Source organism: Perna viridis, chromosome 7 (assembly GCF_037379345.1).
Source record: "Perna viridis isolate PV_CMFRI_1.1 ecotype Kerala chromosome 7, ASM3737934v1, whole genome shotgun sequence".
NCBI lineage: Eukaryota > Metazoa > Mollusca > Bivalvia > Mytilida > Mytilidae > Perna > Perna viridis.
The window spans coordinates 47,198,013-47,221,393 of NC_142451.1; the positions used below are offsets into that span (position 1 = coordinate 47,198,013).

General features: G+C 37.2%; 1 protein-coding gene across 1 annotated transcript; it reads right to left on the reverse strand.

Moving 5' to 3' along the window:
* Positions 1–5,109: 5,109 nt before the first annotated feature.
* LOC148613009 (uncharacterized) lies at positions 5,110–23,343 on the reverse strand. Its single transcript, XM_088595421.1, has 7 exons — positions 10,898–23,343; positions 10,446–10,504; positions 9,745–9,932; positions 9,081–9,177; positions 8,132–8,338; positions 7,702–7,820; positions 5,110–6,669 (listed from the first exon to the last, which is right to left on the reverse strand). Exons 1-7 carry the CDS (start codon positions 23,288–23,290, stop codon positions 6,602–6,604), a joined length of 13,131 nt encoding a protein of 4,376 aa, XP_088451547.1. The 5' UTR covers positions 23,291–23,343; the 3' UTR covers positions 5,110–6,601.
* Positions 23,344–23,381: the final 38 nt, after the last annotated feature.

Consider the following 23,381-nt stretch of genomic DNA (forward strand, 5'->3'; position numbering starts at 1 on the left):
GCCTTTTCGTTAGATATGTCACTACTTTAAGTTGAATTAAAACGAGAACAAGAAGACATTGATTCTCTGTCAGAGTGGTAAAGACCGTGAGGTCTTTAATTTGGAACAAAAGAAAGTTTTAAGTAGGTCAATGAGTGCTAAGGCTACATCAGTTTTCAAAGACCCCGATGTAGCAAAAACTGTCTACTATACATGACAAGTATGTTGTCGTACCAACAGACAAAGCCCAAAACAACATTTTTTTGTCTGCAAAACGTTTTATATCCAATGTTTATTATCAGAGGTAGACGTAGAAAATAATAGCAGTGATAGGACCTACACTGCTACCACTCTCTCCAAAGAAGAGTTTGCAGAAAACCATAAATATGTGCTATCGTCTTTTGGTCTCTCTACCAAGGACGATGATTGTGATTTACCGTCTATGTACTGGATTCCTAAACTTCACAAGAATCCATACAAACAACGTTTCATAGCTGGATCTGCAAAATGTACCACCAAACCTCTTTCAAAACTTTAACTTCTATACTCACAACTGTCAAAGAGGGTCTACAGTCCTACCACAACACTTGCTACTCGCGTAGTGGTATTAATTCAATGTGGATCCTGAAAAATTCGAAAGATCTTTTGGAGACAATCAGTTTAAGACTATTATCTGAATATAATAGCATTAAAACCCATGTTTTTTCAACACTGTATACTTCTATTCCCCATACTCAGTTAAAATCCCGACTTAAAAACATTATACATCGTTGTTTTTCCAAAAAAGATGGTACACCTAGATACAAATATACAGTTCTTGGTAGAGATTCCTCATACTTTGTAAGAAATAATCCCAAATCATCTTCCAAATATACAGAGGAAGATGTTTACAAAATACTGGAATTTTTAATCGACAACATATTTGTCCAGTGTGGGACGTGTTTTTCAACAAACGGTCGACATTCCAATGGGAACAAATTGTGCTCCTTTACTTGCTGACCTATTCCTTCACTCTTATGAGGCTGACTTTATAGCTGATCTGATCAGAAAGAAAGAATATCGTTTGGCTAGGTCCTTCGATCTGTTTCCGCTACATAGATGACGTATTATCTTTAAACAATCCTAATTTCGGGGATTTGATACATCGCATCTACCCAAAAGAACTTGAGATAAAGGATATTACAGACACTGTAACGTCAGCCTCATATCTTGACCTACACTTAGAAATCGACGGTAAAGGAAAACTGTTGACCAAACTTTACGACAAACGTGATGACTTTTCATTCAGAATTGTTAACTTTCCTTTCATCTGTGGCAACATCCCTTCGGCTCCTGCGTATGGAGTGTTCATATCACAACTCATACGTTATGCCAGAGCTTGCCGAAACTACGCAGACTTTTTGTATCGCGCTAGAACTCTAACAAATAGGCTTCTGGAACAGGGTTATGTTGCTACAAGATTGAAGTCATCACTACAGAAGTTTTATGGTCGTCATCATGAACTCGTGGATCGTATGGTGTATCCATCAGCACCATGAAAACTGATGTATTCAACGGGTCATAGTTTTCCTTTCCTCGTTTGTCTACCCCGGACTTGACTTTTTATGAGCAACTCGGTGGGTGTTTCTAGCAGAGGACGCTTACCCTACCGGTGCTCATTTACTTTTGTTACTTTGTATGTATGGTTTTAGTTACTTTATGTTCTTTGTTGTGAATGTCTGTTTTCCATGTCTGGTCTTTGTCCCTGGATTACATTCTTTTGATTACTGCTATAACCTTGGTTCCCCTTATTACTCTTTCATCATAGATCCTAGAAGACTTTGGATGATTTGTCTGTGGTTGGAGTTTTTAACTTCCGTATTTCCATATCAGAACTTCTCGGCCATGTTACTTTTGTGTAACATATAGCTTTTGTAAATAATTTTCTGCCAGACCATCAGTGAGTCTAGTGTTATAGGTTGAATTCGTATAGATTACCTTCATTAGTACTTCGTCCTATATAAATAGGTAACGTCAGTTTTTTTTTCTGTGTGCATCAGAATTAGAAAATATAGTACTTGTTACTTTGGAATTAAAGAGTTCAATGACAACGTGACATGCAAACATCACATTTTATTATTACTATAACGTAATGCTAGATTAAAAACATTAACAAGTAAGTTCTTCAATCGATCCAATATGAACTGTTCTCTACCCGACTTGTTCTCCGTTCTGATTAACACAATAACAAACTGATCCTCTGCACTGGAGTGGTTCATAGTTTCCATTGGGCATACAAGAAAATATTTTGCCAATCATTCCTGTTTCTTAACATTCTTAATAGAATGTTGAAATGCATCTTGTTTGATACTCTTTTTTATCCAGAGCACTGCTGAGGGGCGTAATACCCTTCACTATCACACACGGGTTTTCTCTGGCCAATGATCGGAGGATCTGTATTACTGGCGGCTATACTCTTTTATTAGTTTTTTCTGACTTGGGGCTACTGGGGACAAGGTTTGCTAATTGACAAAATGTAGTAAATTGATACACATTGGTTAACACCCTGATTTCTTAAAGATTTTCCCAATAACATTTTAAATGTTAAATAGTTAATTTATCTTAAATAACCTACTTTAGCAGGGATTATGATTTTCACTGTTGATGCTCGATAAAATGCTATATGATATTGTATTAATCCAGTATCAGTTTGCTTGAATGCACTGCTTTATTATTATTTTTTAATGTTACTTATATAATGGATGATCTATAGGCAGCATGAAAAACTAAAAACTAAACGATGGAAGATCTATAGGCAGCATGAAAACTAAAAACTAAACAATGGAAGATCTATAGGCAGCATGAAAAACTAAAAACTACACAATGGAAGATCTATAGGCAGCATGAAACCTAAAAACTAAACGATGGAAGATCTATAGGCAGTATGAAAACTAAAAACTACACAATGGAAGATCTATAGGCAGCATGAAAAACTAAAAACTAAACGATGGAAGATCTATAGGCAGCATGAAAACTAAAAACTAAACGATGGAAGATCTATAGGCAGCATGAAAACTAAAAACTACACAATGGAAGATCTATAGGCAGTATGAAAACTAAAAACTAAACGATGGAAGATCTATAGGCAGCATGAAAAACTAAAAACTACACGATGGAAGATCCATAGGCAGCATGAAAACTAAAAACTAAACGATGGAAGATCTATAGGCAGCATGAAAAACTAAAAACTACACAATGTTGAACTATGTAAAAGAATCTCACTAAAATATGTATGGAGCTCACCTTAGGTAGTCTGGATGATTATATTTCATAAAAAGTAATATTTACAAGATGGTGTAAATATAAGCAACTATTTATCTTTAAAAATGTAACGACAAAATATTTACATGAATTACATATCATCGGCTGATGCTGCACAAATCATGCTCAAACCGTAAAACACGGCAGCTGCAAGCACCACGGCTGTCGTTATATGACACATGGAATTCTGATTTGTTTGTATGCGCAGTCTTTCGGTTTTATGCGCAAATTGGTGACATTGATAATTGTATTTAAACAGATATGTAGCATGTGTGTACAGCCGTCGGCGATTGAATTGACCATTCAATTGTAAATGTTTCGTATAACTTACATTAATATGTTAGGCTGACAAATAAAAACTATAATGCTGTCAATTATTGATGTCGAACTAGTGGTTAAACGACATTAGCAACGGTTATGAGTTTACAATAATGTAGCTGCCATTGAAATAAAAAAGTTTAAATTCTTAAGAGAAACAGAGAGGAATTTTACTCCCACAAATCGGAAATAAAATAGGAATAGGGCAATTGATATCATTTAAAGGTACTTTCTCGGTCAAGATATCGGCTATTAATCTAAGTGTCTCAGTTATCATATACTTGTAATGTTATGTTATTTTTATATGTATCAATGATTACAACATCATCGTCACAAATTATAAAAACGCATTTATCAATCAATCATTTACTATTTACAGCAATATTTAAATTTCAGAGTGGTTGCAATGTTAAGATTAAGATATTTGCTGACTAGATTTATACAAGTCATTCCATTCCTTAAATATAGGCAAAATATGAATTTTAGAACATTTTTTTTTATTCTTATTTACAGTGTATTTGTTTACAAAAGAGTGTTATATATGAGCGGTAGTAAAAGGTTGCAAGTGAATTGGAAGCAAAATATTATTTATTTTTATACTGTAACCGTTCTGGGCAGACAAAACTAACTGACCTGATACTTACAAGTAATAAATGACCATTTTAACAGCCCTGAAGTCACAAACATTGGTTCGAAGATAGCTGGATGTGGTCCGTTTCGAACCAAAAACACTTTGTTGCAGTTTTTTTTTTCTGACAAACATCACTATTTTCACTTAAAAATTTGTTTAATATAAAGGGTATAGCAGTTATTGCATGCCACACTTTTACATAGACATTTTAGATCGGACCGATTAAAATGTCCGGCATTTTTTTATTTGGGAGGGGGGTGTCATTTTTAACTTGATTCGTAGTGTCTAATGTTTTTTGTTAATGTACTTCTGTTTTATCTTTGCATTTTGATTTGGTTATGTCTGTTGAAGCTGGACTTCATCTTTCATGTTGTATTGGTCATAACAAATGCCCGAAGGTGTACATGTATACTTGAAAAAAGGACAATATATTATTTTAATTTTCCATCATACTTTAAACCCCAATGTAAAATTTTAAAATCGAAGCGTCAGAACAATCTATCGTTTTGAAAAAGGGGAGAAGTACAGAAAAGTAAGCATGAGATCAGAAGTAGGTTTAAGTTACAGAATACATAACACAAAAAGAAATATGGGAATAATGGTATAGGAGTTTTGCCGTTTTTTTCTGTCTCATGTATCTGGCAAAACAGAAAGATAAAGATTCAATATTATAAGTTTTTAAAATCATAAATTTATGCTGTCATCTTTAAAAAAAAATACAAATATTCGGAATAAAAATACGCAATATAGTATTGTCTACAATCTAGTATTGATATTTTTTGTTCAGATAAAATTAGAAGAATAGTTGTTTTCAATGTGTCTTAAAGTTAAATAAACAATCATTCATAGTGTAAGCACTTAACATATAAGGAAACATAAAATTGATATAAATGAACACTTTATTAGATATAATAAATAATAAATAGCTTTTGCGTCCCGCGCAAAATCATAGATACAAGTACATGCATACATTCAAATGAGAAAAGTTATCTAAGGTGAAATGTGATAAAATAACGTAAAGGGTAGACACAATTGTACATGTCAGTATATATTAAATAGCACCATTATTTGCTGAAACGATCCGTAAATGAAAATGAGATGATGTATGATATGACAACCATTTGATTTTTAAGGGGGTAGGGTGATTTTTATATCCTACCTTTTTTATTTGGAGATGATATCGATACTGCTTTTTAAACAACAAAATATAAACTATAAACCATGAAGTATTAGGACAATAAGATTTTCCGAACGTCCTATCCTGCCTTTTTATTTCAGAAAAGCTTGAATTATGTCTTATGATTTTAAATTTCATCCTAGCCCCAATAAGATCAAATGCAGATTCATTTAAATTTTTTGTGATACATGTACTTGTTCTTACAATAAATATTCAATATAAATAATAATAATTACAGTATACAATTGCATTAAAATAAATATACAATATATAACGGTTTGGTAAAACTTCCCATATACACGCATCAGAATAATGCTGAAAATGAGGCATATGGGCATTTTATTCATTTTGATATTAAACCATTTCTCGACAAGCGAAAAATTCTCCAAATTGATTTTTAATATCAATTCAAGTATGTATGCAATGTGTCCTGCACATTTTGTCTTTGTATTTAATTAACTTTGTGATATACCGGATGTATCACCTATCATTCAGAATCATAACAAATTCTTTTTTAATATCGGTTATTGAAACAAAATATTTGATAAATTCGCTACAGTTTAGGTAATAACAAGTAGCAACACCGGAAATAGTATAATCTGGGCAAGGACTACTTCCGTTATTCGAAACAAAAAAGTATGTAAAAGAATATTGATATTTTGAATTGGAAACAGTATTATTTGGGTAAGACTGAATTGAAAAATTTAAAACGGTACAACATTGATGTAAGATGTACAGCTTCGTCTTACGATTTAGCAGATATCCATCATTAGACATATCTGTCTGAGGTAAGTCAATGCCGACATATTATTTGTTTTCTCCCCGGTTCGGTCAAATGTTGTATAGTCATTTAGACTATGACCATAATTTGGCATTAATAAACGTACTCCATAAGAAAAGGTTTTTTAGGGGTTATCTCCCTAAATCAGCATTGTTTTCACTGATTCTGCCGAAAGTGTCAACAATGTGGTACGTTGTATTTCCTCACTGACGTCAACAACATTAATCCTATTCTTATTTACACGATGAGTATTTTGCATTGTTCGTCTAGATAATAGAACAACATGAAACTCGTTGAGTGGGATTGTCTATTGCTTTGATTATTACGTCCATATACATGTATACAAATACACTTTGTAGGACAATGTCAAACTTATATGACTAGGAAATGGGCAAGATTTTCTTTTTCTTTTTCTTTACGCTCTTCGAATTTCATCCTGCAAATGCATTTCCCACAGTGACATATCTGGTTCCTTGTTGTAACCTATAAATTAATTTTACAAAATATAAACATAACTATTTATTACACTGATATTGTATTTAAATGGAAGTAAAAAAAACAATTTTGTTCAAAGCTTGTTATCAGTTATTATAACCTGTGCTAGTTTGTTATCGCTACATTCAGTGTAAAGCCTTATACATGTATCATATAACACATTTCAGTATCGAATTTGATTTTAATATTGGTTTGTCTAGATCTTCCAAACATTTTTTTTTGGTTTTTGGTTGTACTATCATCTACTAACTGCCCTAAAAATCATTGTCAAAATACTTATCATGTTATCATTTTGCTTGAAGATGGGGTACTCCTTGCAACACGTGTACAACACATCGAAATTTGTAGTATATATGATTAGTATGTTAGTATTTTCGAAGTGTTATCTATATCTAATTAAGGAGAAGGGCGATAAAGGGTCTTACTGGCCTTAAATACAACAGAATATTAAATGTAAAGTGTTGAATGATCTAATTTGTGAATTTGGAGACTTGAATCTATTACAAATGAGAAAAAATAAAAACTTTTTTATAATTCTTGTATTGATAGGCCTGAACAATTGCTTGTAGCTTACCAGTATTCCGATATTATGTTAAATTTTGCACTTTTTGGTCACTTTCTTGTTATATTTTTTGCAAGGAAAAGGTTCCATACTAGGAAACAAGTTCATATTCAATGAATACATTTATTATTACACAGTTTATCATATGTGAAAGTATGAAGTTGTTTCTTTGGTGTGGACATAGTTTACTGGATGTAAAATGTTAACAAAAATAAAATTCAAAATTCTCAGCGGTTTTTGTTGAATGACGAAACATTGTAGCAGCATTATGACATCATTACAATGAACTAATACCATAAGATTTCATTTTCCTTATATTTTTATATTTTACTATGTTAAAAACACCTTTCATGTTATCACCACAAAGTTGATATTTTGGGCAATATTCCTTCCTTAATAACCCTACAACTTTAAACCACGAAGAAAAAGAAGCGGTGATAAAGATTCCATATACTAACCGAAGGTCGGTTCCGGACCTCCTTCTTCTTCTATTCCGAAAGGGGCTGCAGGGTTTCGTAGATAGTCGGGAACAAGTCTGGGTAGGAAAACTCCAGCAAAAGGGTTGATGTCTGAGGACCTGCAAATTCCAAATAATTTAATAAAGATAAAAAATATAATTCTGATAAGTCTGATTCAAATACATCAGCCTTATTAAGGAATATTTGTCTACTTTCATTTTTGAGCTGAACTTTCACTCATCACAGGGCTAAATCAGCAAAAAAAAGAAAATGTTTGTCACTACAAGTCACACAAAAACTCCCTTTTCCTTTGGTAAACAACTTTTCACATATACAGAATATAATAAATAAATAAATAAAATTGTAGTTGCACGATCGTATTATAAAATCACTAACGATTATTAACTTAAATTATATTTAATGAACATACGTATCAAAACTGTAGTCATCTTTTTCTATGTCAAATTTCTTTCGTCTGCAACACAGTAACCAACAGCAACAGCCAACCAGAGCAGCCAAAAGTAACCCTCCAGCAACAGCTGATGGTATAACTATTTTAAGTAGATCATCATTAGACGGCGAAGTATTGGTTACGTCTTGCGTTTGACAAACATCGCCTGTATATGGTGACACACACCTGAAATTAGATAACAATTGTAAGCAGATTTAAAAAAAAAAAAAAAGCAAAGACAACAAAACAGTTGAGATGCCTTAGATATTAAAGTTTTTTGTAAGAATCAGGCAAATTTGGAAAAAAAATCAGAAAGAAGCATGTCAAAACTCCAATGATATGACTTGATAATCTCACTCAAGTACGCTTTCTTTATTCTAAAATACCATTATTTGACCTTATTTGATCATTATTTCATCAGTGATTCGGCTGTGAATGTTAGAAAAATACGGTTTTTGATAGAGTTATCTGCCCTTGAAATGTTCATTTTCAGTGGATTTCAATGAAATTACAACTGAATCTACCAAAACAATTTGAATCACCTTGTCTTTTGCCCTAAATTCTAATGGCGCTAATAGTCAAATTAAACTTTCAAAATCATGGTGATTTTTCATACTCGTTTCACCCACTGCCTGATTCTTTCAGAGAGAGACACTTAAAGTGCTTCTTTTCGTGGTACATCTTGACATTGTATTTTTGTCTAGAGAATATCTAATGTCTTCAATTGTAATCCGTATGTCATACAGAGATTGATGTCTTCCATCTTATGCAGATCTGAAACTGTTTAGTAAGGGCTTTTTTAACTCACTAACAATATATTTGCAGTAAAACGAGTAATATGTGTCGTTATGTTAAAGGTCTTAATATTTTCTTGCAATGAGAGCAACAAAGCCATCACAACAAAATAATTTATGTGAAAGGTATGTACCTGCACTGAGGGTTACCATCTGTGTTTACGAAACAAACACCCCCATTTTGGCATGTTCTTTGGTAATCATACATGAAACAAGCATCATCTATTGGAACTGTAAATACATATGAAAATAATATGATGGATGTTTTGTTATAGCATGCAAATAATAGTAACAATAAATTTAATGAACGCTAATCCAATCCATAATCAAGTAAATCCAAAATAAATTTTACAAAAAGATATTACATCACCAGAGTAGCTTGTTCCGCATTATTATTCTTATACGTCAACGCTTTGAATCTAAACTTTCTTATTTTGATGAAATTCCACACATAATATTCAACATTACACCTACACTACTCCAATTATACTGGAAGTTATAGCAATCAAGTATGTATAACTAACATTATATCCTTGCAGAGTTGAATGTCAAATTACATTGTGTTGACCAAATTAAACTGAATTCCTTAAATCTAAAAAACACTTAGTTTACTCGGTATATTAAAATTTCCTGTCATAATTGATAAATTCTGCAATATCGATGAACTAAATTGTACATTTTCTGCCATACTGTATTTTTATAATACAAATTTAATGTGAAAGTATTATTTGTTTTTATGGAATTGAATGGTAAAATTACTACAAATATCTGTAAAAAACCACTTAAATGTATATTTACCTTCATTGTTATCTGCTATCTCTATTTTAGGTGCATCAGAAACATGGTTGACAGTGCCACCTATTGGAAATCCGCCATTGTTTGTAATTGATGTCAGCAATGTTCGTCCGTAGTCTCCTTTTACTGATTCGTCAACTGTACCATTAATGCACACATCATATTTAACTGATACTACATTTCCAAAAACGCTAAAAACGAATATAATTGAATATCAGTAATTAATGTTGTTTGGATTAATCAAAAGAACCATGCACAAAATATAAACTGTAAACTTTATAATATTAATATGCAGGAGAACCCGTTCGTTTTTACAAACACACATAATTACAAGATCAAGATATATACGTAGGAATCTATATTTGAACCGTCTTTATTTGATGATAATAGAAAAAAATATTTGTGTAACCAATTTTGTCCTATACCAACGAAGTGTTAGAGAATTATAACGGTGTACATAACAAGGATCCATTTAGGAAATTATGTCTTATATTCTTAAAACGAACTTCATATACGATGGATTTAATACATGCAATTATATTATTTCAGCTTAAAACCGCAAAATTAAAGTAAAGATATTGAAAAGGAGTACAAGTTCATTTTTCAACAAAATTTAGTTTTTGTAAATCATGTACTATTATAACACTGTACGGGTCTATTCTTTGAAACCAACACAAATTCCGGATAGTAAATTACATACTAACCTTATGTTACGTATAACTATCCCCGAATAACCAGTTGCGTTCTTAAATATGTCTTCTAGCTGTAAAATCAATCAAGTTATGGTCAAAAGATATTTATTCTATCATCACTTTAATTTATAAAAGTAGAGGATGTTATCTAAATCATTGAATCGTTTTTTTCTGCCCTTCTACAATTGTAATAATAAACGTCTGTGCGATGCAGATCTATATTATGAGTTCTGCTATATATTTTCTTTGTATTTTGCGTTGTATGTGTCTTTTATTCCTAAATCCTTTAAAATAGATTACAATATTTTGGATTCTCCGAATTTTGTTTAAATCATAAACTTTATTGACAAAATATCGAAATTTTACTGAAGAACAAAATGAAGTATAATTTTTGCAAATGTAATGTCAATATAAACAAAACAATAGTTACTTATGCTAAAAATTTATATTCTATATGAACTCACCGAAGCCATTAAATTTATGTATTTGGTACTGTTTTTGCGCAAATAGTCGCCAACATCGGATGTGTTGTCAACAAATGACATCAAAAAGACGACAGAAGAAGCACAGGTAGGAACAGACGTGGAAGTAGTTCCTTCATCTACAGGATTAGTTGCTGTTGCAGTAATAATCTCAATAGACGAATCCGTAGGTGACAATTTATAAGTGGTACCTGAGACTGGAGTGGTAGATGTTTGGTCTACTGCACTCGTTGTTACTTTCGTTACAGTTGATGTTTTGTCAGATGTAGTTGTCATGGTAACCGTGTTTCTTTGCGTTTGGGTACTTTGTGTAGTTGCATTTGCTGTAATGATTGATGTAACGACTGAAGTCTGATCTGATGAACTGGTAGCTCCTGCATTTGTACTTTGCTCTATTGTACTTGTTGCTGCTACTGTTGCAGTTGATGTGATATCTGCAGTAGTGGTTATGGTTTCCGTACCTGTTTGTGTTTGGATGTTTTGTGTTGTTGTGGTTTGATCAGGTGAGGTCGTTGATGTAAGAACTGAAGTTTGATCTGTTGGAGTTGAAGCTTCTGCAGTGGTTGCTTGGTCTACTGTACTTGAGGTTGCTGGTGTACTGGTTGTTTGGCCTGCTGTTACAGTTGCAGTGGAAGTGGGGGTTTCATCTTTTGAACCTGAGACAGTTGTAACGGTTGTTTGATCAAGAGTGCTTGTTGATGAAGCAGTAGATTGTTGGTCAGTTGTAGTTTTTGATGATGCAGTTGTTGTCTGATCTGCTGTACTTGTTGTTTGTGTAATTGGTGTTTGACCATCAGTACCAGTGGCTGTAGCAGTAGCTGTTTGACTTGGTGTACCTGTGACGTCTGTTACTGTTGTTTGATGTTGTGAACTTGTGGTGGTCATTTTATCTACTGAACTTGTTGCTCTTACTGTGGCAGTTGATGTTTTGTCTGCAGTAGTAGTCATGGTTACCGTATTTGTTTGAGGTTGCGTACTTTGTGTAGTTGCTTCTGCTGTACTGGTTGATGTAACGACTGAAGTCTGATCTGATGAAGTGGTAGCTCCTACATTTGTAGTTTGATCAATTGTACTTGTTGCTGCTACTGTTGCAGTTGATGTGATATCTGCAGTAGTGGTTATGGTTTCCGTAGCTGTTTGTGTTTGGATGTTTTGTGTTGTTGTAGTTTGATCTGGTGAGGTCGTTGATGTAAGAACTGAAGTTTGATCTGTTGGAGTTGAAGCTTCTGCAGTGGTTGTTTGGTCTACTGTACTTGAGGTTGCCGATGTACTGGTTGTTTGGCCTGCTGTTACAGTTGCAGTGGAAATTGCGGTTTTATCTTCTGTATTTCTGACAGTTGTAATGGTTGTTTGATCAGGAGTGCTTTTTGATGAAGTCGTAGGTTGTTGGTCAGTTGTAGTTTTTGATGATGCAGTTGTTGTCTGATCTGCTGTACTTGTTGTTTGTGTAATTGTTGTTTGACCATCAGTATCAGTGGCTGCAGCAGTAGCTGCTTGACTTGGTGTACCTGTGACGTCTGTTACTGTTGTTTGATCTGGGGAACTTGTGGTGGTCATTTTATCTACTGAACTTGTTGCTCGAACTGTAGCAGTTGATGTTTTGACTGCAGTAGTAGTCATGGTTACCATATTTGTTTGAGGTTGCGTACTTTGTGTAGTTGCATCTGCTGTACTGGTTGATGTAACGACTGAAATATGATCTGATGAACTGGTAGCTCCTACATTTGTAGTTTGATCAATTGTACTTGTTGCTACTATTGTTGCAGTTGATGTGATATCTGCAGTAGTGGTTATGGTTTCCGTAGCTGTTTGTGTTTGGATGTTTTGTGTTGTTGTGGTTTGATCTGGTGAGGTCGTTGATGTAAGAACTGAAGTTTGATCTGTTGGAGTTGAAGCTTCTGCAGTGGTTGTTTGGTCTACTGTACTTGAGGTTGCCGGTGTACTGGTTGTTTGGCCTGCTGTTACAGTTGCAGTGGAAATAATGGTGGTTTTATCTTCTGAACTTGTGACAATTGTAACGGTTGTTTGATCAGGAGTGCTTGTTGATGAAGCAGTAGATTGTTGGTCAGTTGTAGTTTTTGATGATGCAGTTGTTGTCCGATCTGCTATACTTATTGTTTGTGTATTTGTTGTTTGACCATCAGTACCAGTGGCTGTAGCAGTAGCTGTTTGACTTGGTGTACCTGTGACGTCTGTTACTGTTGTTTGATGTTGTGAACTTGTGGTGGTCATTTTATCTACTGAACTTGTTGCTCCTACTGTGGCAGTTGATGTTTTGTCTGCAGTAGTAGTCATAGTTACCGTATTTGTTTGAGGTTGCGTACTTTGTGTAGTTGCTTCTGCTGTACTGGTTGAGGTAACGACTGAAGTCTGATCTGATGAAGTGGTAGCTCCTACATTTGTAGTTTGATCAATTGTACTTGTTGCTGCTACTGTTGCAGTTGATGTGATATTTGCAGTAGTGGTTATGGTTTCCGTAGCTGTTTGTGTTTGGATGTTTTGTGTTGTTGTAGTTTGATCTGGTGAGGTCGTTGATGTAAGAACTGAAGTTTGATCTGTTGGAGTTGAAGCTTCTGCAGTGGTTGTTTGGTCTACTGTACTTGAGGTTGCCGATGTACTGGTTGTTTGGCCTGCTGTTTCAGTTGCAGTGGAAGTGGGTGTTTTATCTTCTGAACTTGTGACAGTTGTAACGGTTGTTTGATCAGGAGTGCTTGTTGATGAAGCAGTAGATTGTTGGTCAGTTGTAGTTATTGATGATGCAGTTGTTGTCTGATCTGCTGTACTTGTTGTTTGTGTAATTGTTGTTTGACCATCAGTACCAGTGGCTGTAGCAGTAGCTGTTTGACTTGGTGTACCTGTGACGTCTGTTACTGTTGCTTGATCTGGTGAACTTGTGGTGGTCATTTTATCTACTGAACTTGTTGTTCCTACTGTTGCATTTAATGTTTTGTCTGCAGTAGTAGTCATGGTTACCGTATTTGTTTGAGGTTGGGTACTTTGTGTAGTTCCTTCTGCTGTACTGGTTGATGTAACGACTGAAGTCTGATCTGATGAAGTGGTAGCTCCTACATTTGTAGTTTGATCAATTGTACTTGTTGCTGCTACTGTTGCAGTTGATGTGATATTTGCAGTAGTGGTTATGGTTTCCGTAGCTGTTTGTGTTTGGATGTGTTGTGTTGTTGTGGTTTGATCTGGTGAGGTCGTTGATGTAAGAACTGAAGTTTGATCTGTTGGAGTTGAAGCTTCTGCAGTGGTTGTTTGGTCTACTGTACTTGAGGTTGCCGGTGTACTGGTTGTTTGGCCTGCTGTTTCAGTTGCAGTGGAAGTGGGGGTTTTATCTTCTGAACTTGCGACAGTTGTAACGGTTGTTTGATCAGGAGTGCTTGTTGATGAAGCAGTAGATTGTTGGTCAGTTGTAGTTATTGATGATTCAGTTGTTGTCTGATCTGCTGTACTTGTTGTTTGTGTAATTGTTGTTTGACCATCAGTACCAGTGGCTGTAGCAGTAGCTGTTTGACTTGGTGTACCTGTGACGTCTGTTACTGTTGTTTGATCTGGTGATCTTGTGGTGGTCATTTTATCTACTGAACTTGTTGCTCCTACTGTGGCAGTTGATGTTTTGTCTGCAGTAGTAGTCATGGTTACCGTATTTGTTTGAGGTTGGGTACTTTGTGTAGTTGTTTCTGCTGTACTGGCTGATGTAACGACTGAAGTCTGATCTGATGAAGTGGTAGCTCCTACATTTGTAGTTTGATCAATTGTACTTGTTGCTGCTACTGTTGCAGTTGATGTGATATTTGCAGTAGCGGTTATGGTTTCCGTAGCTGTTTGTGTTTGGATGTTTTGTGTTGTTGTGGTTTGATCTGGTGAGGTCGTTGATGTAAGAACAGAAGTTTGATCTGTTGGAGTTGAAGCTTCAGCAGTGGTTGTTTGGTCTACTGTACTTGAAGTTGCCGGTGTACTGGTTGTTTGGCCTGCTGTTTCAGTTGCAGTGGAAGTGGGGGTTTTATCTTCTGAACTTGTGACAGATGTAACGGATGCTTGATCAGGAGTGCTTGTTGATGAAGCAGTAGATTGTTGGTCAGTTGTAGTTATTGATGATGCAGTTGTTGTCTGATCTGCTGTACTTGTTGTTTGTGTAATTGTTGTTTGACCATCAGTACCAGTGGCTGTAGCAGTAGCTGTTTGACTTGGTGTACCTGTGACGTCTGTTACTGTTGTTTGATCTTGTGAACTTGTGGTGGTCATTTTATCTACTGAACTTGTTGCTCCTACTGTGGCAGTTGATGTTTTGTCTGCAGTAGTAGTCATGGTTACCGTATTTGTTTGAGGTTGGGTACTTTGTGTAGTTGTTTCTGCTGTACTGGTTGATGTAACGACTGAAGTCTGATCTGATGAAGTGGTAGCTCCTACATTTGTAGTTTGATCAATTGTACTTGTTGCTGCTACTGTTGCAGTTGATGTGATATCTGCAGTAGTGGTTATGGTTTCCGTAGCTGTTTGTGTTTGGATGTTTTGTGTTGTTGTGGTTTGATCTGGTGAGGTCGTTGATGTAAGAACTGAAGTTTGATCTGTTGGAGTTGAAGCTTCTGCAGTGGTTGTTTGGTCTACTGTACTTGAGGTTGCCGGTGTACTGGTTGTTTGGCCTGCTGTTTCTGTTGCAGTGGAAGTGGTGGTTTTATCTTCAGAACTTGTGACAGTTGTAACGGTTGTTTGAGCAGGAGTGCTTGTTGATGAAGCAGTAGATTGTTGGTCAGTTGTAGTTATTGATGATGCAGTTGTTGTCTGATCTGCTGTACTTGTTGTTTGTGTAATTGTTGTTTGACCATCAGTACCAGTGGCTGTAGCAGTAGCTGTTTGACTTGGTGTACCTGTGACGTCTGTTACTGTTGTTTGATGTTGTGAACTTGTGGTGGTCATTTTATCTACTGAACTTGTTGCTCCTACTGTGGCAGTTGATGTTTTGTCTGCAGTAGTAGTCATGGTTACCGTATTTGTTTGAGGTTGGGTACTTTGTGTAGTTGCTTCTGCTGTACTGGTTGATGTAACGACTGAAGTCTGATCTGATGAAGTGGTAGCTCCTACATTTGTAGTTTGATCAATTGTACTTGTTGCTGCTACTGTTGCAGTTGATGTGATATCTGCAGTAGTGGTTATGGTTTCCGTAGCTGTTTGTGTTTGGATGTTTTGTGTTGTTGTGGTTTGATCTGGTGAGGTCGTTGATGTAAGAACTGAAGTTTGATCTGTTGGAGTTGAAGCTTCAGCAGTGGTTGTTTGGTCTACTGTACTTGAGGTTGCTGGTGTACTGGTTGTTTGGCCTGCTGTTTCAGTTGCAGTGGAAGTGGGGGTTTTATCTTCTGAACTTGTGACAGTTGTAACGGTTGTTTGATCAGGAGTGCTTGTTGATGAAGCAGTAGATTGTTGGTCAGTTGTAGTTATTGATGATGCAGTTGTTGTCTGATCTGCTGTACTTGTTGTTTGTGTAATTGTTGTTTGACCATCAGTACCAGTGGCTGTAGCAGTAGCTGTTTGACTTGGTGTACCTGTGACGTCTGTTACTGTTGTTTGATCTAGTGAACTTGTGGTGGTCATTTTATCTACTGAACTTGTTGTTCCTACTGTGGCAGTTGATGTTTTGTCTGCAGTAGTAGTCATGGTTACCGTATTTGTTTGAGGTTGGGTACTTTGTGTAGTTGTTTCTGCTGTACTGGTTGATGTAACGACTGAAGTCTGATCTGATGAAGTGGTAGCTCCTACATTTGTAGTTTGATCAATTGTACTTGTTGCTGCTACTGTTGCAGTTGATGTGATATTTGCAGTAGCGGTTATGGTTTCCGTAGCTGTTTGTGTTTGGATGTTTTGTGTTGTTGTGGTTTGATCTGGTGAGGTCGTTGATGTAAGAACAGAAGTTTGATCTGTTGGAGTTGAAGCTTCAGCAGTGGTTGTTTGGTCTACTGTACTTGAAGTTGCCGGTGTACTGGTTGTTTGGCCTGCTGTTTCAGTTGCAGTGGAAGTGGGTGTTTTATCTTCTGAACTTGTGACAGTTGTAACGGTTGTTTGATCAGGAGTGCTTGTTGATGAAGCAGTAGATTGTTGGTCAGTTGTAGTTATTGATGATGCAGTTGTTGTCTGATCTGCTGTACTTGTTGTTTGTGTAATTGTCGTTTGACCATCAGTACCAGTGGCTGTAGCAGTAGCTGTTTGACTTGGTGTACCTGTGACGTCTGTTACTGTTGTTTGATCTTGTGAACTTGTGGTGGTCATTTTATCTACTGAACTTGTTGCTCCTACTGTGGCAGTTGATGTTTTGTCTGCAGTAGTAGTCATGGTTACCGTATTTGTTTGAGGTTGGGTACTTTGTGTAGTTGTTTCTGCTGTACTGGTTGATGTAACGACTGAAGTCTGATCTGATGAAGTGGTAGCTCCTACATTTGTAGTTTGATCAATTGTACTTGTTGCTGCTACTGTTGCAGTTGATGTGATATTTGCAGTAGTGGTGATGGTTTCCGTAGCTGTTTGTGTTTGGATGTTTTGTGTTGTTGTGGTTTGATCTGGTGAGGTCGTTGATGTAAGAACTGAAGTTTGATCTGTTGGAGTTGAAGCTTCTGCAGTGGTTGTTTGGTCTACTGTACTTGAGGTTGCCGGTGTACTGGTTGTTTGGCCTCCTGTTTCAGTTGCAGTGGAAGTGGTGGTTTTATCTTCGGAACTTGTGACAGATGTAACGGTTGTTTGATCAGGAGTGCTTGTTGATGAAGCAGTAGATTGTTGGTCAGTTGTAGTTTTTGATGATGCAGTTGTTGTCTGATCTGCTGTACTTGTTGTTTGTGTAATTGTTGTTTGACCATCAGTACCAGTGGCTGTAGCAGTAGCTGTTTGACTTGGTGTACCTGTGACGTCTGTTACTGTTGTTTGATGTTGTGAACTTGTGGTGGTCATTTTATCTACTGAACTTGTTGCTCCTACTGTGGCAGTTGATGTTTTGTCTGCAGTAGTAGTCATGGTTACCGTATTTGTTTGAGGTTGGGTACTTTGTGTAGTTGTTTCTGCTGTACTGGTTGATGTAACGACTGAAGTCTGATCTGATGAAGTGGTAGCTCCTACATTTGTAGTATGATCAATTGTACTTGTTGCTGCTACTGTTGCAGTTGATGTGATATCTGCAGTAGTGGTTATGGTTTCCGTAGCTGTTTGTGTTTGGATGTTTTGTGTTGTTGTGGTTTGATCTGGTGAGGTCGTTGATGTAAGAACTGAAGTTTGATCTTTTGGAGTTGAAGCTTCAGCAGTGGTTGTTCGGTCTACTGTACTTGAGGTTGCCGGTGTACTGGTTGTTTGGCCTGCTGTTTCAGTTGCAGTGGAAGTGGGGGTTTTATCTTCGGAACTTGTGACAGATGTAACGGTTGTTTGAGCAGGAGTGCTTGTTGATGAAGCAGTAGATTGTTGGTCAGTTGTAGTTTTTGATGATGCAGTTGTTGTCTGATCTGCTGTACTTGTTGTTTGTGTAATTGTTGTTTGACCATCAGTACCAGTGGCTGTAGCAGTAGCTGTTTGACTTGGTGTACCTGTGACGTCTGTTACTGTTGTTTGATCTGGTGAACTTGTGGTGGTCATTTTATCTACTGAACTTGTTGCTCCTACTGTGGCAGTTGATGTTTTGTCTGCAGTAGTAGTCATGGTTACCGTATTTGTTTGAGGTTGGGTACTTTGTGTATTTGTTTCTGCTGTACTGGTTGATGTAACGACTGAAGTCTGATCTGATGAAGTGGTAGCTCCTACATTTGTAGTTTGATCAATTGTACTTGTTGCTGCTACTGTTGCAGTTGATGTGATATCTGCAGTAGTGGTTATGGTTTCCGTAGCTGTTTGTGTTTGGATGTTTTGTGTTGTTGTGGTTTGATCTGGTGAGGTCGTTGATGTAAGAACTGAAGTTTGATCTGTTGGAGTTGAAGCTTCAGCAGTGGTTGTTTGGTCTACTGTACTTGAGGTTGCCGGTGTACTGGTTGTTTGGCCTGCTGTTTCAGTTGCAGTGGAAGTGGTGGTTTTATCTTCTGAACTTGTGACAGTTGTAACGGTTGTTTGATCAGGAGTGCTTGTTGATGAAGCAGTAGATTGTTGGTCAGTTGTAGTTATTGATGATGCAGTTGTTGTCTGATCTGCTGTACTTGTTGTTTGTGTAATTGTTGTTTGACCATCAGTACCAGTGGCTGTAGCAGTAGCTGTTTGACTTGGTGTACCTGTGACGTCTGTTACTGTTGTTTGATCTTGTGAACTTGTGGTGGTCATTTTATCTACTGAACTTGTTGTTCCTACTGTGGCAGTTGATGTTTTGTCTGCAGTAGTAGTCATGGTTACCGTATTTGTTTGAGGTTGGGTACTTTGTGTAGTTGTTTCTGCTGTACTGGTTGATGTAACGACTGAAGTCTGATCTGATGAAGTGGTAGCTCCTACATTTGTAGTTTGATCAATTGTACTTGTTGCTGCTACTGTTGCAGTTGATGTGATATCTGCAGTAGTGGTTATGGTTTCCGTAGCTGTTTGTGTTTGGATGTTTTGTGTTGTTGTGGTTTGATCTGGTGAGGTCGTTGATGTAAGAACTGAAGTTTGATCTGTTGGAGTTGAAGCTTCAGCAGTGGTTGTTTGGTCTACTGTACTTGAGGTTGCCGGTGTACTGGTTGTTTGGCCTGCTGTTTCAGTTGCAGTGGAAGTGGTGGTTTTATCTTCTGAACTTGTGACAGTTGTAACGGTTGTTTGATCAGGAGTGCTTGTTGATGAAGCAGTAGATTGTTGGTCAGTTGTAGTTATTGACGATGCAGTTGTTGTCTGATCTGCTGTACTTGTTGTTTGTGTAATTGTTGTTTGACCATCAGTACCAGTGGCTGTAGCAGTAGCTGTTTGACTTGGTGTACCTGTGACGTCTGTTACTGTTGTTTGATCTGGTGAACTTGTGGTGGTCATTTTATCTACTGAACTTGTTGCTCCTACTGTGGCAGTTGATGTTTTGTCTGCAGTAGTAGTCATGGTTACCGTATTTGTTTGAGGTTGGGTACTTTGTGTAGTTGTTTCTGCTGTACTGGTTGATGTAACGACTGAAGTCTGATCTGATGAAGTGGTAGCTCCTACATTTGTAGTTTGATCAATTGTACTTGTTGCTGCTACTGTTGCAGTTGATGTGATATCTGCAGTAGTGGTTATGGTTTCCGTAGCTGTTTGTGTTTGGATGTTTTGTGTTGTTGTGGTTTGATCTGGTGAGGTCGTTGATGTAAGAACTGAAGTTTGATCTGTTGGAGTTGAAGCTTCAGCAGTGGTTGTTTGGTCTACTGTACTTGAGGTTGCCGGTGTACTGGTTGTTTGGCCTGCTGTTTCAGTTGCAGTGGAAGTGGTGGTTTTATCTTCTGAACTTGTGACAGTTGTAACGGTTGTTTGATCAGGAGTGCTTGTTGATGAAGCAGTAGATTGTTGGTCAGTTGTAGTTATTGATGATGCAGTTGTTGTCTGATCTGCTGTACTTGTTGTTTGTGTAATTGTTGTTTGACCATCAGTACCAGTGGCTGTAGCAGTAGCTGTTTGACTTGGTGTACCTCTGACGTCTGTTACTGTTGTTTGATCTGGTGAACTTGTGGTGGTCATTTTATCTACTGAACTTGTTGCTCCTACTGTGGCAGTTGATGTTTTGTCTGCAGTAGTAGTCATGGTTACCGTATTTGTTTGAGGTTGGGTACTTTGTGTAGTTGTTTCTGCTGTACTGGTTGATGTAACGACTGAAGTCTGATCTGATGAAGTGGTAGCTCCTACATTTGTAGTTTGATCAATTGTACTTGTTGCTGCTACTGTTGCAGTTGATGTGATATCTGCAGTAGTGGTTATGGTTTCCGTAGCTGTTTGTGTTTGGATGTTTTGTGTTGTTGTGGTTTGATCTGGTGAGGTCGTTGATGTAAGAACTGAAGTTTGATCTGTTGGAGTTGAAGCTTCAGCAGTGGTTGTTTGGTCTACTGTACTTGAGGTTGCCGGTGTACTGGTTGTTTGGCCTGCTGTTTCAGTTGCAGTGGAAGTGGTGGTTTTATCTTCTGAACTTGTGACAGTTGTAACGGTTGTTTGATCAGGAGTGCTTGTTGATGAAGCAGTAGATTGTTGGTCAGTTGTAGTTATTGATGATGCAGTTGTTGTCTGATCTGCTGTACTTGTTGTTTGTGTAATTGTTGTTTGACCATCAGTACCAGTGGCTGTAGCAGTAGCTGTTTGACTTGGTGTACCTGTGACGTCTGTTACTGTTGTTTGATCTGGTGAACTTGTGGTGGTCATTTTATCTACTGAACTTGTTGCTCCTACTGTGGCAGTTGATGTTTTGTCTGCAGTAGTAGTCATGGTTACCGTATTTGTTTGAGGTTGGGTACTTTGTGTAGTTGTTTCTGCTGTACTGGTTGATGTAACGACTGAAGTCTGATCTGATGAAGTGGTAGCTCCTACATTTGTAGTTTGATCAATTGTACTTGTTGCTGCTACTGTTGCAGTTGATGTGATATCTGCAGTAGTTGTTATGGTTTCCGTAGCTGTTTGTGTTTGGATGTTTTGTGTTGTTGTGGTTTGATCTGGTGAGGTCGTTGATGTAAGAACTGAAGTTTGATCTTTTGGAGTTGAAGCTTCAGCAGTGGTTGTTCGGTCTACTGTACTTGAGGTTGCCGGTGTACTGGTTGTTTGGCCTGCTGTTTCAGTTGCAGTGGAAGTGGGGGTTTTATCTTCGGAACTTGTGACAGATGTAACGGTTGTTTGAGCAGGAGTGCTTGTTGATGAAGCAGTAGATTGTTGGTCAGTTGTAGTTTTTGATGATGCAGTTGTTGTCTGATCTGCTGTACTTGTTGTTTGTGTAATTGTTGTTTGACCATCAGTACCAGTGGCTGTAGCAGTAGCTGTTTGACTTGGTGTACCTCTGACGTCTGTTACTGTTGTTTGATCTGGTGAACTTGTGGTGGTCATTTTATCTACTGAACTTGTTGCTCCTACTGTGGCAGTTGATGTTTTGTCTGCAGTAGTAGTCATGGTTACCGTATTTGTTTGAGGTTGGGTACTTTGTGTATTTGTTTCTGCTGTACTGGTTGATGTAACGACTGAAGTCTGATCTGATGAAGTGGTAGCTCCTACATTTGTAGTTTGATCAATTGTACTTGTTGCTGCTACTGTTGCAGTTGATGTGATATCTGCAGTAGTGGTTATGGTTTCCGTAGCTGTTTGTGTTTGGATGTTTTGTGTTGTTGTGGTTTGATCTGGTGAGGTCGTTGATGTAAGAACTGAAGTTTGATCTGTTGGAGTTGAAGCTTCAGCAGTGGTTGTTTGGTCTACTGTACTTGAGGTTGCCGGTGTACTGGTTGTTTGGCCTGCTGTTTCAGTTGCAGTGGAAGTGGTGGTTTTATCTTCTGAACTTGTGACAGTTGTAACGGTTGTTTGATCAGGAGTGCTTGTTGATGAAGCAGTAGATTGTTGGTCAGTTGTAGTTATTGATGATGCAGTTGTTGTCTGATCTGCTGTACTTGTTGTTTGTGTAATTGTTGTTTGACCATCAGTACCAGTGGCTGTAGCAGTAGCTGTTTGACTTGGTGTACCTGTGACGTCTGTTACTGTTGTTTGATCTTGTGAACTTGTGGTGGTCATTTTATCTACTGAACTTGTTGCTCCTACTGTGGCAGTTGATGTTTTGTCTGCAGTAGTAGTCATGGTTACCGTATTTGTTTGAGGTTGCGTACTTTGTGTAGTTGTTTCTGCTGTACTGGTTGATGTAACGACTGAAGTCTGATCTGATGAAGTGGTAGCTCCTACATTTGTAGTTTGATCAATTGTACTTGTTGCTGCTACTGTTGCAGTTGATGTGATATCTGCAGTAGTGGTGATGGTTTCCGTAGCTGTTTGTGTTTGGATGTTTTGTGTTGTTGTGGTTTGATCTGGTGAGGTCGTTGATGTAAGAACTGAAGTTTGATCTGTTGGAGTTGAAGCTTCAGCAGTGGTTGTTTGGTCTACTGTACTTGAGGTTGCTGGTGTACTGGTTGTTTGGCCTGCTGTTTCAGTTGCAGTGGAAGTGGTGGTTTTATCTTCGGAACTTGTGACAGTTGTGACGGTTGTTTGATCAGGAGTGCTTGTTGATGAAGCAGTAGATTGTTGGTCAGTTGTAGTTATTGATGATGCAGTTGTTGTCTGATCTGCTGTACTTGTTGTTTGTGTAATTGTTGCTTGACCATCAGTACCAGTGGCTGTAGCAGTAGCTGTTTGGCTTGGTGTACCTGTGACGTCTGTTACTGTTGTTTGATCTGGTGAACTTGTGGTGGTCATTTTATCTACTGAACTTGTTGCTCCTACTGTGGCAGTTGATGTTTTGTCTGCAGTAGTAGTCATGGTTACCGTATTTGTTTGAGGTTGGGTACTTTGTGTAGTTGTTTCTGCTGTACTGGTTGATGTAACGACTGATGTCTGATCTGATGAAGTG

What these genes read in the sequence shown, in the direction of transcription:
- LOC148613009 (XM_088595421.1), bottom strand. Translation starts at nt 23,290, where the DNA reads ATGACTACTACTGCAGACAAAACATCAACTGCCACAGTAGGAGCAACA. An exon ending in GATGGTAACCCTCAGTGCAG is followed by an intron (nt 8,339 to 9,080) that starts GTACATACCTTT and finishes ATCTAATTTCAG; the next exon opens with GTGTGTGTCACCATATACAG. An exon ending in GATGACTACAGTTTTGATAC is followed by an intron (nt 7,821 to 8,131) that starts GTATGTTCATTA and finishes TGGAATTTGCAG; the next exon opens with GTCCTCAGACATCAACCCTT.